A 14,846-nucleotide genomic window follows, 5' to 3' on the forward strand; every position below is an offset into this window, starting at 1 on the left:
GAACTGACAGCATGCACTAGAGGTCTTCCAAGCACCAAGAAAACAAGACTTGAAAGTTCAAGAGACAAAAGGAGCTGGGGAGGAAACACAGACACTGTGCCAATGCAGCAACATAAACGGCAGCCAGAGCTAGTGGAAGGAAACCTTCCCGTCTTTGTCTTTCCAACAGAACTTATATTTTATGCCGATGATCAGTCGACTCACAAGCAGGTGTTAACTTTGTACAACCCCTATGAATTTGCCTTAAAGTTTAAAGGTAAGTGTCACAAGAAACCAATGACTCTGTTTGGTTCTGATATATATTTTTTTAATTTTAGGAAAGAGTTAAAAGGATGACTCTTTGGTATTTTCTCAGTAGCCCCCACCATTCCTGAGCAGTGCAGGTAGTTTTGGTGCCTGATGTGCTATGTAAGCTCTGTAAGGTGGGCGGTGTCAGGCAGGGGGCGTGTGATTCAGAGCTCCAATCAGAGGCAGCCAGTGTCAGAGCTCAGAATCACACCCCCTTGCTGCTCCTCCCTGACCCCGCCCTCTTGACAGTACAGAGCCTAAATAGCACATCAGGCACCAAAACTAACAACATTGATTGCTAAAAAATATGGGGATAATGTCACTCCTTATGGAGAGACCACCTATTAGGTGTGTGGAGACTTATACAGCCATAGTCGCTCCACTGTAAGGGATCATGGGAGGAATATGCAAATCTGTCTCCCAAGATGTAAACAGGGAGACAGTGCCTCTGTTATGCTGCCCTCTATAGGAAGCACCCTGAACGTCATGCCCGACTTTCCCAGAAGCCTTTACTGCATAATGTGGGATTTTTACCAAGTCAGTTTCTCAGCTATGGATGGCCGTTTCGGTCTGGTTGGACCTCGTCAGCGCAGCGTAGAGAGAACTGACTTGGTAGAAGTGAGAGGCTGAGAGAGCAGATTATGGGGATAATGTCACTCCTTAAGGAGAGACCACCTATTAGGGGTGTGGAGACTTATACAGCCATAGTCGCTCCACTGCAAGGGATCATGGCAGGAATATGCAAATCTGTCTCCCAAAATGTAAATAGGGAGACTGTGCCTCTGTTATGCTGCCCTCTATAGGAGGCTTCTGGGAAAGTCGGGCATGATGTTCAGGGTTCTTCCTATAGAGGGCAGCATAACAGAGGCACTGTCTCCCTATTTACATCTTGCATATTCCTCCCATGCTAAAAAATAGGCCTTTCCTTTGTGGCTTACTCTATATTACATCGGTGCCTGAGCGTGTGTTGGAGGACCAGAACAACGGACCACTGAAACAGCAGACACTATCGATGGCCAACAGGCCACATTGACTATAATGAAAGCATTATTAAAATGTGTGGCAGTACAGCAATACTATGACATCTATGGGTTAGGACAGATTGGTGCTTTAGTGGACTCCTGGTTCTAGCCTAAATTATAGTAGGGTCCAGCCCCTTCTATCATGACAAGTTGAAACATATCTTCCTGGGCACTCTGTTCCCTGGCTGTATATGCCTTCATACGTGGTGTCCTATCAGTTCTTCTGCAGTTAGTCTTGCTTTTTTAATAGTTTCTATAGCTGGACCTTCCCTAGTAACAAGGAGTGAGCAGCAGATTGCCTAGAAGGAAGCGACTCCTTAGTGGCAGGAACTTTGGGAGGATTTTTCAGGTGGAAAGCAGCAACATTTTTAAATAAAGTGCATTACATTTTGGTCCCGATCCCATGATCTATTACATGAGATTACATTGTCTGACTATATAAACCCTGTACTGTTTTTCCTGTGTAAAGTGCTGGGCGGGGTATAAAAGGAGAAAAAAAAAAAAAAGTTGCAAGTTATCGTGCAAAACGGGTTTCCGTGAAAAATTGCAACTTTTTAACCGTTTTTTTTCCTCCTTCCTAAATTTCCCCCTCTGGTTGTGAATCTTATCAAGAGTTCCTTAAAGGGTATTAAAGACACTTCTGGGTTATATAGTACCAGGTTGCGTGCGTCAGTATACGGTATGTTATTTTGCTTGGCAGGACATCACAGTTTACTTAGGAAGGGAGAAGTTTCTGAACTTGCCAGAATGTTGTTACTTTGCATTGTCATTTTCCAAGAACTCTTAAATTACATGGTTCATACGAGGAGTGTTCTGTAATGGAAAGATGGGCGGACGGTGAGCGCAGGATATCTCAGCGGCCCCGTCTGGAGCTCACCGTGACCTGAGCGGCTTAGTCTGCATTGCTTTCAGATTTTGCCTCCCCTCACTATTGTGCGATGGTTATTTCATGTGCAAACTGCCCTAAGCCAGCCATGGTTATCCCAGGATACCGTCCTTATTGGTATATGGGAATGCTGCTATTCAATTGCTTCCTGGACGGTTTATAATGTCCGTGCAGAGACCCTCCTCTCATTTTCTCTGCACGTTACACAGCCCTATATTCTAAGTCTGAGCTGTCCCCATTAAAATATACTATGTGACCAGGCGCCCTGTTTGGAACTGGCAGGCAATCCGCCACGTTTCTCAGTGGTGGGACCCTCACCCATTAACAAGTTACCCCCTATCCAAACTTGTACCTTGTTCTAACTGGAACCCCTCTTTCATTGGTAAGATATATTGTATAGGCAGGGAAATAAAATAGTACATTTTGCAATTAAAAAAAACCCAAAAACCCATAAACTATTCAATGTAATTACCTTTCCCAATTAGCATTGTGCACATAATATCACAACATATGGTGGACAGACGTGATAATGAACATCACATGACTATAGCTGCCAATTGTCTGTATTAAAATGTAGATTGAAACGTGAATTTTTGCCCCAGATGTCACTTTTTGCAATGCAATGAATGAAATCTGTCCCAATAGGGCATACTGCACCCCCCTGTATACTGCACCCCCCTGCATACTGCACCCCCCTGCATACTGCACCCCCCTGCATACTGCACCCCCCTGCATACTGCACCCCCCTGCATACTGCACCCCCCCTGCATACTGCACCCCTTTACTGCAACATAAAATCTGAGTAATGGAGCACAGATCTTTATTCACCAAGTCTCTTCTTTCCCTACAGTCCTGTGCACATCCCCAAACAAGTACACTGTTGTTGATGCTGCGGGTGCGGTGAAACCTCAGTGCTGCGTTGATATGTGAGTATTTCACGGCCCATGCGAGTTATTCTTGACATTGCCCTTATAAATCTAGCTTAACAAATGGAATAAATAGACGAAGCGACAAGGGACCTGTTGTATCATAAATAACCGAGTATATTCTGTACGGGGAGTCATTGACCAAGGACTGATCTCAGAAAGCCATGGCCGTCTATATGAATAAGCACTTCTATCTAGTGCAGCTGCATTGCTCCATTATTTAAAGAGTTACTTAAAGGGATTCTACCTCCTCCCCTAAGCTTATTCATAGCCAGCACCATGTTACAGAGCACAACAGCGATACCTTTGTTATATGTCAACTTTGAAGTCTTATGCAAATTAATCATTTGGTGCACTGGGGGCGGGCCATCATCTACCTGGAGCGCTACTCTCACCACTATGACCCCTACCATCTCCTGCCTATGTCACCCCATATACTGACAGTTGCTCCTTCTACTGCTATGACATCATCCATGCTACTTGAGCAGCCAAACAGTCCTCCAGGGCTGAAGGCCCGCCCCCAGTGCACCAGCTGCCTCATTTGCACACAAATTCCAAGTTGTTTTTCAATATACATAACAGAGGTGTTTTATGGTAATATGTTCTGTAACGTGGTGGTAGTTTGATTGCTTCGGGGACATGGTGGACTCCCTTTAGTAGACTGGCAATAGTTTTAGTCCCTGTGTGTCCGTGTGCGGCCGCCCGGTGGTTGTGGGAGGTTGTCATATTTGTTTGGATTGTTTCTTGAGATATTCAAGTCCTTAACCAAATTTGGGCTAAGAATTTTGGCCAACCATTTGCAAACCGTCTTGCCACATTTCTTGAGAGTAGCAGTGCAAAGAATGTGAGTGCAGCTATTGCGACCTCGGTTTTGGCGCAGGACTCTTTGATAATGGTGACTGTGTTCGTGCTGAAAATGCATTCAATATAGTGTCATGGCCCTTTCTGTAGGCAGTGCTGGATACGGGAGGTTTCGGGAATGGATTCACACCCTTTCCTCTGTCCTTAGTCTATATACGGATAGAGTGACGTAACATTCCTATATGTAACACTAGAACGTATACAAGGTGACATTACAGATATACGGGGCTACTGATCTCCTCTGTTGTGTTTATTCCTTTGTACTCCAGCGTTATCCGACACAAAGATGTCCGAGCCAGTCACTTTGGCGTTATTGACAAATTCCGCCTTCAAGTGTCCGAACAAAGCCAGAGAAAAGCGCTGGGGCGCAAAGAGGTCATAGCAACGCTTCTTCCATCAGCTAAGGAGCAACAGCACAAAGAGGAAGAAGAGAAGAGGATCAAGGAACATTTAGCAGAAAGTGTCTTCTTTGAGCAGACGCCATGCCAGCCAGGTGGGTGACCTTATCGGATTGTGCAGGGGGCGGCCATGGAGAATGGCGATGTTTGGCAATACTAGATATCAGAATCAGTCAGTGAGGTTCATTGTGTAATAGATCCGGCAGAGCGCTGTGGCTTTATATGAATATAGCCATATACATATATGTACAGTATATACCTCTGGTTTATAGGCATACAAGCCAATGTATATATAGATGTAAGTTTCTTTCCCCTATTACAATACAGAGAGCAGTTCAAGAGCAAAGAATAGTAAAGGTAATTATTGTTCTATTGTAAAGGTGACGTCACCCAGCTGTGTTATGGCCACAAATCGTGCCAACGTGCCAGCCATCATATATCGATAATTATTGGTAACATCCCTATGAGCTTTATTATATAGCCAAAATTGCTAGTGACAAGTGTAAATCTTCTTCCTTATTTGCATTTTAACCAGTGATCCATTGACTTTCACTTCTTCTTCCAGATGTCAGAAATTCTTCCTCAGGACCCAGCCTGCTGATGGTCTTCCTTGGCATGGTTTGCATTGCCGCACTGATGATGCCCACTCTGGGTGAAATGGAATCAGTTGTGCCTCTCTACCTCCACTTAAGTGTGAATCAGAAATTAGTGGCTGCCTATGTATTAGGTAAAAAATATTCTGCTGGACACCAAATAACGTTCCATCTCGTGCACCCTGGAGCCATATTACGTGGTGTATTTATGCATGAATTCATATAGACGATATGTGTTAGACATCCCCCTGTAGACTTAGAGGGGGTTATCTACCTAGGCTCTCCTGGGGATAGGCCATCCACACTAGATCTGCAGGGGTCCAACAGTGGGTCTGTTGTTTCGGGACATAATGGCTCCTGGTGTTGTTTACATGCAAGGCGTTCCACTGCTCACTTGCTATACACAGTGTAGTGCTGGGTTTGGGTACTATAGCATGGTCTTATAATAATTATTACATATATACACCTGGGGTTGGGACCCTACGTTCACACCCACCCACCACTTTGGGCCTTGCATCCCTCTACTACTACTATAGCAGGGTCTTATAGACTTCCATGGGGCAACACTGCAGTACCCAAACCTGACACCACACTTTGTATGGCACGTTAGTAGTGCAGCTCTCGGCATGTAAACCTTCCCAGAATCCATGTTGTCCTGTTCCAGCAGGCCTGCGGGGGTCCCAGCTGTCAGATCCTTGCAAATCTAATACTGACGGTGTATACTAAGGTTAGGCCATCCGTATCAGACATGTGCATAACCTTATGAAACTATTCAACTCAAATTTTTTGGTTGAGCTGGGTCATAAAAAACAACAAACTAAAGCTACCGGATAGAAGAGACTGTACTACAGGCGAGATCAGAGCTTTCGTATGGCCATGTAGGAGTCTGACTTTGCTATAATGTAGCTTTGCATTGCCATACAGTATTTATTACCTATGCATTTTTAGGACTCCCGTGATGGCTTTCTATATTCAGCTCCTCCTAACCTCTATATAATGATGTATTTCTACATACACATCCATTGATCCGACATTGTACAGACTGAGCCCTGTTCTATGTTCCAGCTGTTGATCCATAAATCCACATTATGAGGCTCGTATGATTCATTATATGAGTGCATGTATACGCCCTTACCTTGTATAATGCATCTCTGTAGAGTAGAGAAGCTAATTCCTCTAGGTGCTCTCCAATCGGCATATTGCAGCAGGCAATTACGGAAATTGTTCTTTGTAGATTGTGAGCCCCATATAGGGCTCACAATGTACATTTTTTTTCCCCCTATCAGTATGTCTTTGGAGTATGGGAGGAAATCCACGCAAATTGGGGAGAACATACAAACTCCTTGCAGATGTTGTCCTTGGTGGGATTAGAACCCAGGACTCCAGCGCTGTAAGGCTGCAGTGCTAACCACTGAGAGTAGCTGGAGTCCTGGGTTCTAATCCCACCATTGTTGCCCCAGTCATTTACGGAAGTTTGTGTTCTCCTTCCCTCTCTCAGTCCCCATTACTTACCGCAGTGCTATTTGCAGCATTTGGTGCTGCTTTCATGACCTATGGTGACCTCATCCTCAATCTTAATATATTTTCAGTAATAGTGAATATACATGGGTTCTGGTTATGCAAAATACTGATTAGAATTGTATTGAAGACCTTTGTATCACTGGGCTGCAGTACCTGTTTGCAGCCTGTGGGTGGCCTCAGTGTAACCCGCTGCAGCATGCTATAAGTATATACTGTACTTTGCAATGTTATATTTCTGCATCCATGTAATACACATATAACCTAATATCCTTTATCTGTGCCCGGCACATTAATATCATTGATCCTTGTCCTCACCTTGTCGTCTGCAGGTCTTATAACGATGGTTGTTCTGCGAACATGAAGGTTTTAGTTCACCCGAACTACAACGGTGTCTATTCACTTCATTGCGTGGACCGCATTCCCTCCATACAGACATAGCGAAGGGTTTTAAGAAAAATGGCAGACGAGTAACCTGTTTTATCCGTGTATATCCGTCACCGAATGGCTGAAAACCTATTGACGGCGACTTTGTTACAGACAACCGAGATCTTTTGTTAAATGACGTCTGTGAAAGAAATATGAAGAAAATGCGTTTTCTATGTATGCCTATACGATACTTTTATTGTACAATGGACGGTCATTTTCTACATTTTGTTTGTGTTTCATTTTTCAGTAATAATAAAAAAGAATGGAAATAACGTGTCATCTAGTACGGCGGCCGTGTCACATGGTGATGTGCGAATATAACTAATGTATTCATGGTAATCATTATAATACTTATTGCAGGTTTGGAGCATTCTTAAAGGGGTCTTCCGGGATTTTAAAGATCTCATCGGTGGGGGGGGAGCAATAGCTCCCTGCTCGGTGATAGAATTAATCAGTATCGGTGTGCACAGCAAGCCGATACAGCAGCGGAGCTCCTGGGATCTGGAGCATCAGCAAATCCCGGGGGCCCCTTTGAGGACGGGGGCCCTGGCCATATGGATGCCAATGAAGGTGTGCAAATGGGGAACTATTACAGTAATTTTATTCTAAACCCAGGACCACCTTATTATGTTCACTGTCTGTAGCCAAAAATGAACATGCTGGTGTGGTGCTTGTAGCCCCTGAAATACAACTATAGTAACCATACTGCTCCCAATAAGATACATTACCCAGACATGGAGCCCCCAACTCAAGGCACCAGTACCCCACAGACTGAGCTTATCTGGAATCTGCTAAGGTGGAAGCGAAGAGGCAGAATTACTTACGAGAAAGAATTGCAAAATTCTGGGTGCAAACTGGGCTGCAAAACTGGTGTACATACCTTGCACCGGATATTAGAAACTCCTTGTAGACAAGAGAGTGACTTCACCAAAAAATTTTGGCATAACAAACAGTAAATGGATCGTGTACAGTTGGAAAAAATGTCCCTAAAGATGTGCAAGTATCCTACCATGATAAATCTGGCACTATAAGTAAAGGCGCCTCATTGTGTCCGAGGGCAGTGGCATTGTCACGTGATACAAGAGGCAGGCTGTGTCTCATCGCCACTAGGGGGCGCCTTACAGGGGTTATGTCACAATCATTACTTATCCATAGGCTGGAAGACGAATTGCCGATTGGTGGAGGCTCCCATTGAGAATATAGTGGTGGACACAGACGCGCCCCTGTTCCATGCATTTCAGGGAGGGCTCAGCCCTGCAATGTGCTTTGGCTACTTCTATTACTCCTATAGAAATGAATGGAACAGGGGCACATCTGTGTCCACCACATGCTCAGGTAAAACACCCCCATTCTCAGGATTGCTAGGGAGTCTCAGTTTTTGGACCTCCACCATTCAGCAATGTATCCCCTGTCTTATAAATAGAGGATACATTTTGTATGTTGCATAACCCCATTACCTAGTATTCGTCAGGCCAGGTATTGCAGTAGTTTCAGCACACGTCCAGCATTTACAAGGGCCTAGCGTCACAATACTAATCTGCATGGCCAGCCAGTTAGCAGTGAGGAGAGCTCAGATGTGTTCACGCTGCGGACATTGCATTCTGGACTTTGACAGCATTGAACAGGTACAATGACTACAGGACGCGACTGCAGTCACCATAATGGATTCAACACAATAAATCCCCTTGTGCCCAGTGACACATTCCTGGCGCCGCTGCTGCACATATGTCCCAGAAGGAACTGCTAATACATAGTCTACATAAATCTTATTTCTGGCGGCATGTACCGTCCGTTACACAGCATGTGATTAAGTCCTTATTGACTGAGGTTATTTGGTACATACGATACAAGATCGCCCTCTTACCCTGTGAATAGGGTCACATTGCAAAGAGTGCTGTGACCACAACTTCTGCAAGTTGCTACAGGATCAGGCACTGCTGGATTATTTGCGATTACAAGTCGCAGTCGCTGCACCCGCCACCAGCGTTTTTTAGCTGCAACCCATTCAGTGGGGCCTTAGCCTTAAAGGGACTCTGTTCCTAGACCCCAGCATATCAAGCCAGCCTTGCAAATGTGTCCACAATGCGGGGTCTTCACCTTTACCCAGTTTCCATTTTCTCTGCCTAGAAACATATTTTTTACCCTCCCTCACATCTATAGACGCTGTTACCAGTCTCCGCACCGATGGCGGCTGTATGACACACACCTATTTCAACAATTTTCGTCCCCCACTTATACCATCTTTCAACCTGTGACACATTGTTAGATCTGCTCATTGTGTTCACCAGTCGGAGGATACGATGTTCTAGCTGCGGCGAGGAGCGCTCCGCTGACAAAACAATCTGTTCTAACAGCAAATGTGTTGGTCCTACTTAACCCATTCTTCCCCATCTGCAATAACAAGCTATTGGTTTCTATACGATTAGCAGTTTATTGATGTAGTTTGGTGCCACTTTTTTTGGACACTTCTACCCCCCGCTCCAGTGGCTCTTGTATTTTTTTTACTATATGTAATATTTGCTACCATAATCATCTTGTGTGCAGTGGCTGCATTGTAAGATAAGGGCTTAGGCCTCATGTACGTGACTGTGTGCATGAGCGGGGTCTGTGGTCGGATGGTCACATGAATGGCGTCGGTGTGGACCCCGGGCCTCAGTTCAGTGCAGACCCCACTACAGCATTGAGCTGGAAAACTGACTGAACTGCTTCCGGGTGGAGGACCTGTAGAGTCTTGTGATGTTTTCACAGGTCCTCCAGCATTTATAGCCATAGAGGGCACTGATAAAGCATAACTGGCATTATAACCTCAGTTTCTACTTTAGATTCCTGCTTTGGAATGGGCCTGTGCCTTACCAGCCAACGATCTGGGCCTTGACAACAAGACCTGCCATACAGCTTGAGAAGTACCGGTGTAGATGATAAAATGACTCTTCTGATTCTTTTCCTCCAAGTCTCCTGCTCTATAACCTGCCGCCTGCAGATTAGACCGCTAATTAGGGTTGAGCGATCGTGTTCAAACACGATCTTTTTAGGTGGGATCGAGATTGGTGATTATTTCCCACAATGCTTGGCTACTGGCCAAGCATTGTGGGAAAAGCTAACAATGTTAGCCTTCACACTGAGTACTGTATACTCAGTGTGAAGGCTCAGCTGCGGTTCCATAGAAATGAATGGAAGCAGCCGGCACACAGCCTTAACCCCTTGCACGCCAGCTGCGTCCATTCATTCTAATGGGAGACTAGCTAACATCTCTAGTAGCTACTTACCTGCAGAGATGGCTGGTCAGGGGCTTGGTGTTCTCGTTCTTCTTCGCCTCGCTGCCCCCACCTCCCAGGTTAGTGTTAAAGAGCTAGGAAGAAGGCGGGGCTTGTGGCTTAGGAGAGTGTGGGCGGGTACAGGGCGGGGAGACGTGACGTCTCTCCTCCCAGTACCTGCCCACACTCTCCTAATCTGGGAGGCAGGGGGCAGCGAGGCGAAGAAGAACAAGAACACCGGGCACCGGACCAGCCATCTCTGCAGGTAAGTGGACACCAGGGGGACTAAGTAGCCAGAGGATTAATAAAAAAATCCTCTGGCTACTTAGTGATTAAAAAAAATCACTACACAGCGTGGATTCTAACAATTAAAGCGTTCACTTGTTAGATTCCATGCTGTATAGTGAATAGGATCGTTTTTAAAATCCGATCTCCGATTAATTAAAAAAATCCCATTGACTTGCATTGGGATCGGAATTGGGATCGAGATCAGGTTCGAATGAAAAATGATCGGAAATCGGATTTCAAAATCGATGCTGAAAAGTCAAGATCGGCTCAACCCCACCGCTAATCCTTCCAGGAGAATTCATGTCTGCAGCTGATGACTTGCTGCTCTTTGTAGTGCGGTCATCCTCTTGGATCAGCGGCAAGTATGTACAGAGAATAAAGGCAATGTCACACGTTCCGAGGCCGATGCGTCACCACCTGACTGTAGGGTTTAGCTGCGACTCCACCTTAATACACTTCAGAAAGAAACATCTACTATTTGGCCGTCTCATGTGAAATATCCCTTAGGCCTCGTGCACACGACTGTATGTATTGTCTGTGCCGGCCGCGTCTTTCACCTATTCATTTCTATGACCCCACATACAACTGGGTATTTTCACAGTCCCATGTACGTGTCCAATTCCTGGAGGGAGACATGAACACAGACAAAAGTAATGCATGACCTATATTCTGAGGGTCCGTGAATCGCCTCCATTCACCAAAAGTGAAATGTGTGCATAGAGGGTAAGGTCAGGGCTCAATGTTGCACTTTTGAGAACACTGGGGGTAATGACTGGCAAGTGGTTGGCACTGCATTGTGTGGCCATGGGTCAAATTATGATACCTGTGTATGTAATGACAGTGTGTGGCGGCCTGAAAACACATAAGTAATGTGCTGTTTGTGCGCGCACTAGTACCGTACAGCCGCTTCATGTCTTTGCATTTCCTAATAGACAGTAATCTCTCCTCCTATTGTTTGATATATTAATTCTTTGTCACCTTGTAATGACAAATACTGTCTGTTCATGAGCGCTTTCATTTGTAAAGTGCTGCGGAATACGTTGGCCCTATATAAATAACATTACTATGATTCTTATTATTATTAGGTCATACTGTCTATTCCATTGTGTGACACATCACATACAGGCAGATTCGAGGACATGTGATCCCTCTCTTGCAATATATAAAACAAAAGACGCAGAGCACATTTCCATAAAGGCAATTGTTATAGAGATCCAGTCAGTAAATAATCAGGAAGATTTAATAGAACAATACATCTCTGTGAGCAGACGCTGCGAGGAAGCGAGGGACCGGTAAATAATAGCGTTCATACAAACCCGCTGATGATAAAATACAGGACGGGAAAAGGCAGCAAAGCAGATAAATATATACCATATATATATTACTAGTGGTGGTTCAGTACAACTCCTTCATTCCCAGGATTGTGGCGCTCACATGAGATCAGCAATCATAAAGTAGTGATAGATTTTGTTACTAATCTCACTAAAATTGCAACATCAAACAGTTAAAGGGATTCTACCACTAAAGCAACAGTTTTTCTAATTACCACGTCAGAACAGCCTTAAGAAAGGCTCTTCGTCTCCTACCTTGCTCAGTCGCCTCTGGCCCGCCGTTCCGTAGAAATACCGTTTTTTACCGGTATGCAAATGAGTTCTCTCGCAGCAATGGGGGCGGGCCCCAGCGCCCAACTGTCTCCAGCGACGCCTCCATCTTCAGCTGCATCCTCCCCTTCTCTCGTCGTCTTCTGTCTGGGTCAACTCCAATGCCTGTGCAATTGGCTCTACCAGGGAGACACAAGTAGAGTCGACTGCGTATGCCGGCCATTTATGAGAGGCCACTCTTGTTCTTGTAGTTAAATACAGGAGCGGCCTCCCAAAAATGGCCGCCGGCAGGCATGCACACTTGGCTCTGCTGGTGTTTCACTGGCAGAGCCAACTGCGCAGGCATCACAGTTTGACCCAGACGGAAGACAGAAGAGGCGGTTGCAGCTGAAGATGGAGGCGTTGCTGGAGACAGTTCTCTGGCAGCAATGGGGACGCCCCCATTGCCGTTTGAGCGCTGGGGCCCGCCCACATTGCTGTGAGACAACTCATTTACATACCAGTAAAAAAAACTGTCTAATAGAATGGAGTTCTCTGTTCAGAATGCTCATCTATCGGCCAAGTTAAATCGAGTGAATTACATGGACATCCCTTTGATGTGAATGAGCAATGAGTAATACTCCATTTTCCTTTTGGTGGTGCTAATGGAACTGAATAGTTGTTGCTGGGTTCCCATACAGATTACTGCTGGGTCCAAGAAGCAAGACATCCTCTTATTGTCATGGGACCTATGTAGCAACTGGATGGTCCAAAGTGACCACTTCGTGCTGGTAGTACATAGCCCAATATTTAGGCACGATGCAAGAATTAGTCAATTAATGTGAAAGTGTCCTGCAGTGCAGATTCTACATTTGGAGCATGTCCACACTGGGCATATGCTTAGAGCTGTGATACATTTGGAACATCCTATGTCTGCAAGTCACTGCTAGGTTGCCTTACTCTAGGTCACTTTTCCACCAAATTCTGGTGCAAGGTGACACATATTAAAGGGGATTATCCAGTTTTTACTAATGATGGCCTTTCCTTAGAGGACCTGAGACCCCTGCAGATCTGCTGTTGTGTGGCTCACGCTATGTAAACATTACCCGGGAGTCATGCTGCCTCAGTGCATCAGATCTGTGACAGTTCCCTGTCATTTTACCCGACAAAATACTATAGTGTGCTGTGCAGAATTTTGTCCAGTGGAATTTGCACTGTAGATTTGTTACTTGGTGAATAAACGGCTTCCAGTTGCAGCGAGCTTCCTTCTGCATGACACAACTAATGTAAGACTGCTCCACCTATAATTACACATTTCCACCCATATTTATACCCTATATTCAGTCACCATACACATACAGAGAGTCTCGTGACAGTCAGATCTTATATTACTCAGCTGCTAATAACAATAAAGATATCACTGCGGTTCTCATCTTCTGGCGGAGATCGTACTAGTCTAACATGTCTCTATATCTCATGATTACATTGTTGTGCCATTGTCAGGACAGATGGAAGCTGGTAGAGGAAAGCGTCTTAGTAATAAACTCTCCGATCCCATTCCTAAGGAGCTGCCTGTGCTGACGTCTGAATAATAAAAAGCCTCCCATTGATTTCAATGTGTAGGGTGTGTAAGGTGGAACCCATTGAAGTCAATGGGATTCTGTTTTACAGCGCTCACTCTGACATGTGTTTACGTGTCAGAATGAGTGTCGTGTTACTCCGTGTCCCCCGAACAGAAACCAATACACTTTAAAAAGTGGTTACCTAAGGAAACCACACGGACCCCATAGACTATAGTGAGGTTCATGTGGTTTATGACCAAATCATGTGGAGAGAAAAGTGCTGCTTGCACTGGTGCGGGAACCACATGTACCCTATTAGGGCTCGTTCACATGGGGCAAGAGGAGGCAGATTTTGGCGCAGAATCCACCTCAAAATCCGCCCCCTCACAATAGAGGTCTATGCAGGGCGAAGCAAGCTGCCCATTCTTGAGGCGGATGCCGCGGTGGAAATTGCGTCCACGTCAAGACAATCCCTCCGGACTAGGCCCATTCATTTGGGCCTACTCCGGAGTGGGTAGCCGCGACTGTCGGAAGCCGTGGCAGGCGCATTTCAGTCCTGATCCCACGTCAAAATCAGGACCAAAATACACGGTCACTAGCCCTGTGTGAACTGGCCCTTACAGTCTATGGGATCCGCGCGTTTTCCCAGGTAACCGCTTTTCTATGTGTATAGGTTTCTGTTTTGAGTGGTCCCCAAGTGGGCTATACTGCGATATTTGGCGTGACTTTGGTCACATGACTACAGATCTCCGTGTTACATCCAAGGCGCACACATTGTTTGGTCAGACACGACTGGAACTTCTTTGTAGTTCTTGGATTGTGTTCACACTTTTTTTTTTTCTTAAATTTTACATGTTACATAACTGCTGACGTAACAGCCCGTTCACATGGAGTAAACGCGCGTGTATTTTGGCAAAATACACGTGTAAAAATCAGACTCCCATTGACTTCATGGACATTTTACACGTGTATTTTGCCGTGTTTTTTTACACGTGTAAAAAAAATGTAATTGAAGTCAATGGGAGTCTTATTTTTACACGTGTATTTTGCCAAAATACACGCGCGTTTACTCCGTGTGAACGGGCCCTAAGAAACTACACCAAAAATCGCATCAAAGTGAATGTGGCCTAATAGCAGCCATTTATTTGTCGCCTAGGCCAGCGGTAGCGCCCCCGCCATTATTGTACTGTATGAATAAGACTTTTCTTTCTAGAACTGCTGATGCTTGTAGTCCGCCTCAG

At 45.2% G+C, this 14,846-nt stretch overlaps 1 protein-coding gene across 3 annotated transcripts in view; it reads left to right on the forward strand.

The window, feature by feature from the left end:
• The window catches only part of MOSPD1 (motile sperm domain containing 1), a 36,186-nt gene extending 28,993 nt beyond the window's left edge, over positions 1 to 7,193 (forward strand). For all 3 annotated transcript variants that reach the window (XM_075259464.1, XM_075259463.1, XM_075259462.1), the window contains exons 3-7: positions 2 to 256; positions 3,047 to 3,122; positions 4,253 to 4,476; positions 4,947 to 5,108; positions 6,825 to 7,193. In XM_075259464.1, coding sequence (XP_075115565.1) covers positions 103 to 256; positions 3,047 to 3,122; positions 4,253 to 4,476; positions 4,947 to 5,108; positions 6,825 to 6,856 — 648 coding nt within the window. In that variant the 5' untranslated portion in view covers positions 2 to 102 and the 3' untranslated portion in view covers positions 6,857 to 7,193. The remainder of the gene's footprint in view (position 1; positions 257 to 3,046; positions 3,123 to 4,252; positions 4,477 to 4,946; positions 5,109 to 6,824) is intronic.
• Positions 7,194 to 14,846: the final 7,653 nt, after the last annotated feature.

This window comes from Leptodactylus fuscus, chromosome 11 (assembly GCF_031893055.1).
Source record: "Leptodactylus fuscus isolate aLepFus1 chromosome 11, aLepFus1.hap2, whole genome shotgun sequence".
Lineage (NCBI taxonomy): Eukaryota > Metazoa > Chordata > Amphibia > Anura > Leptodactylidae > Leptodactylus > Leptodactylus fuscus.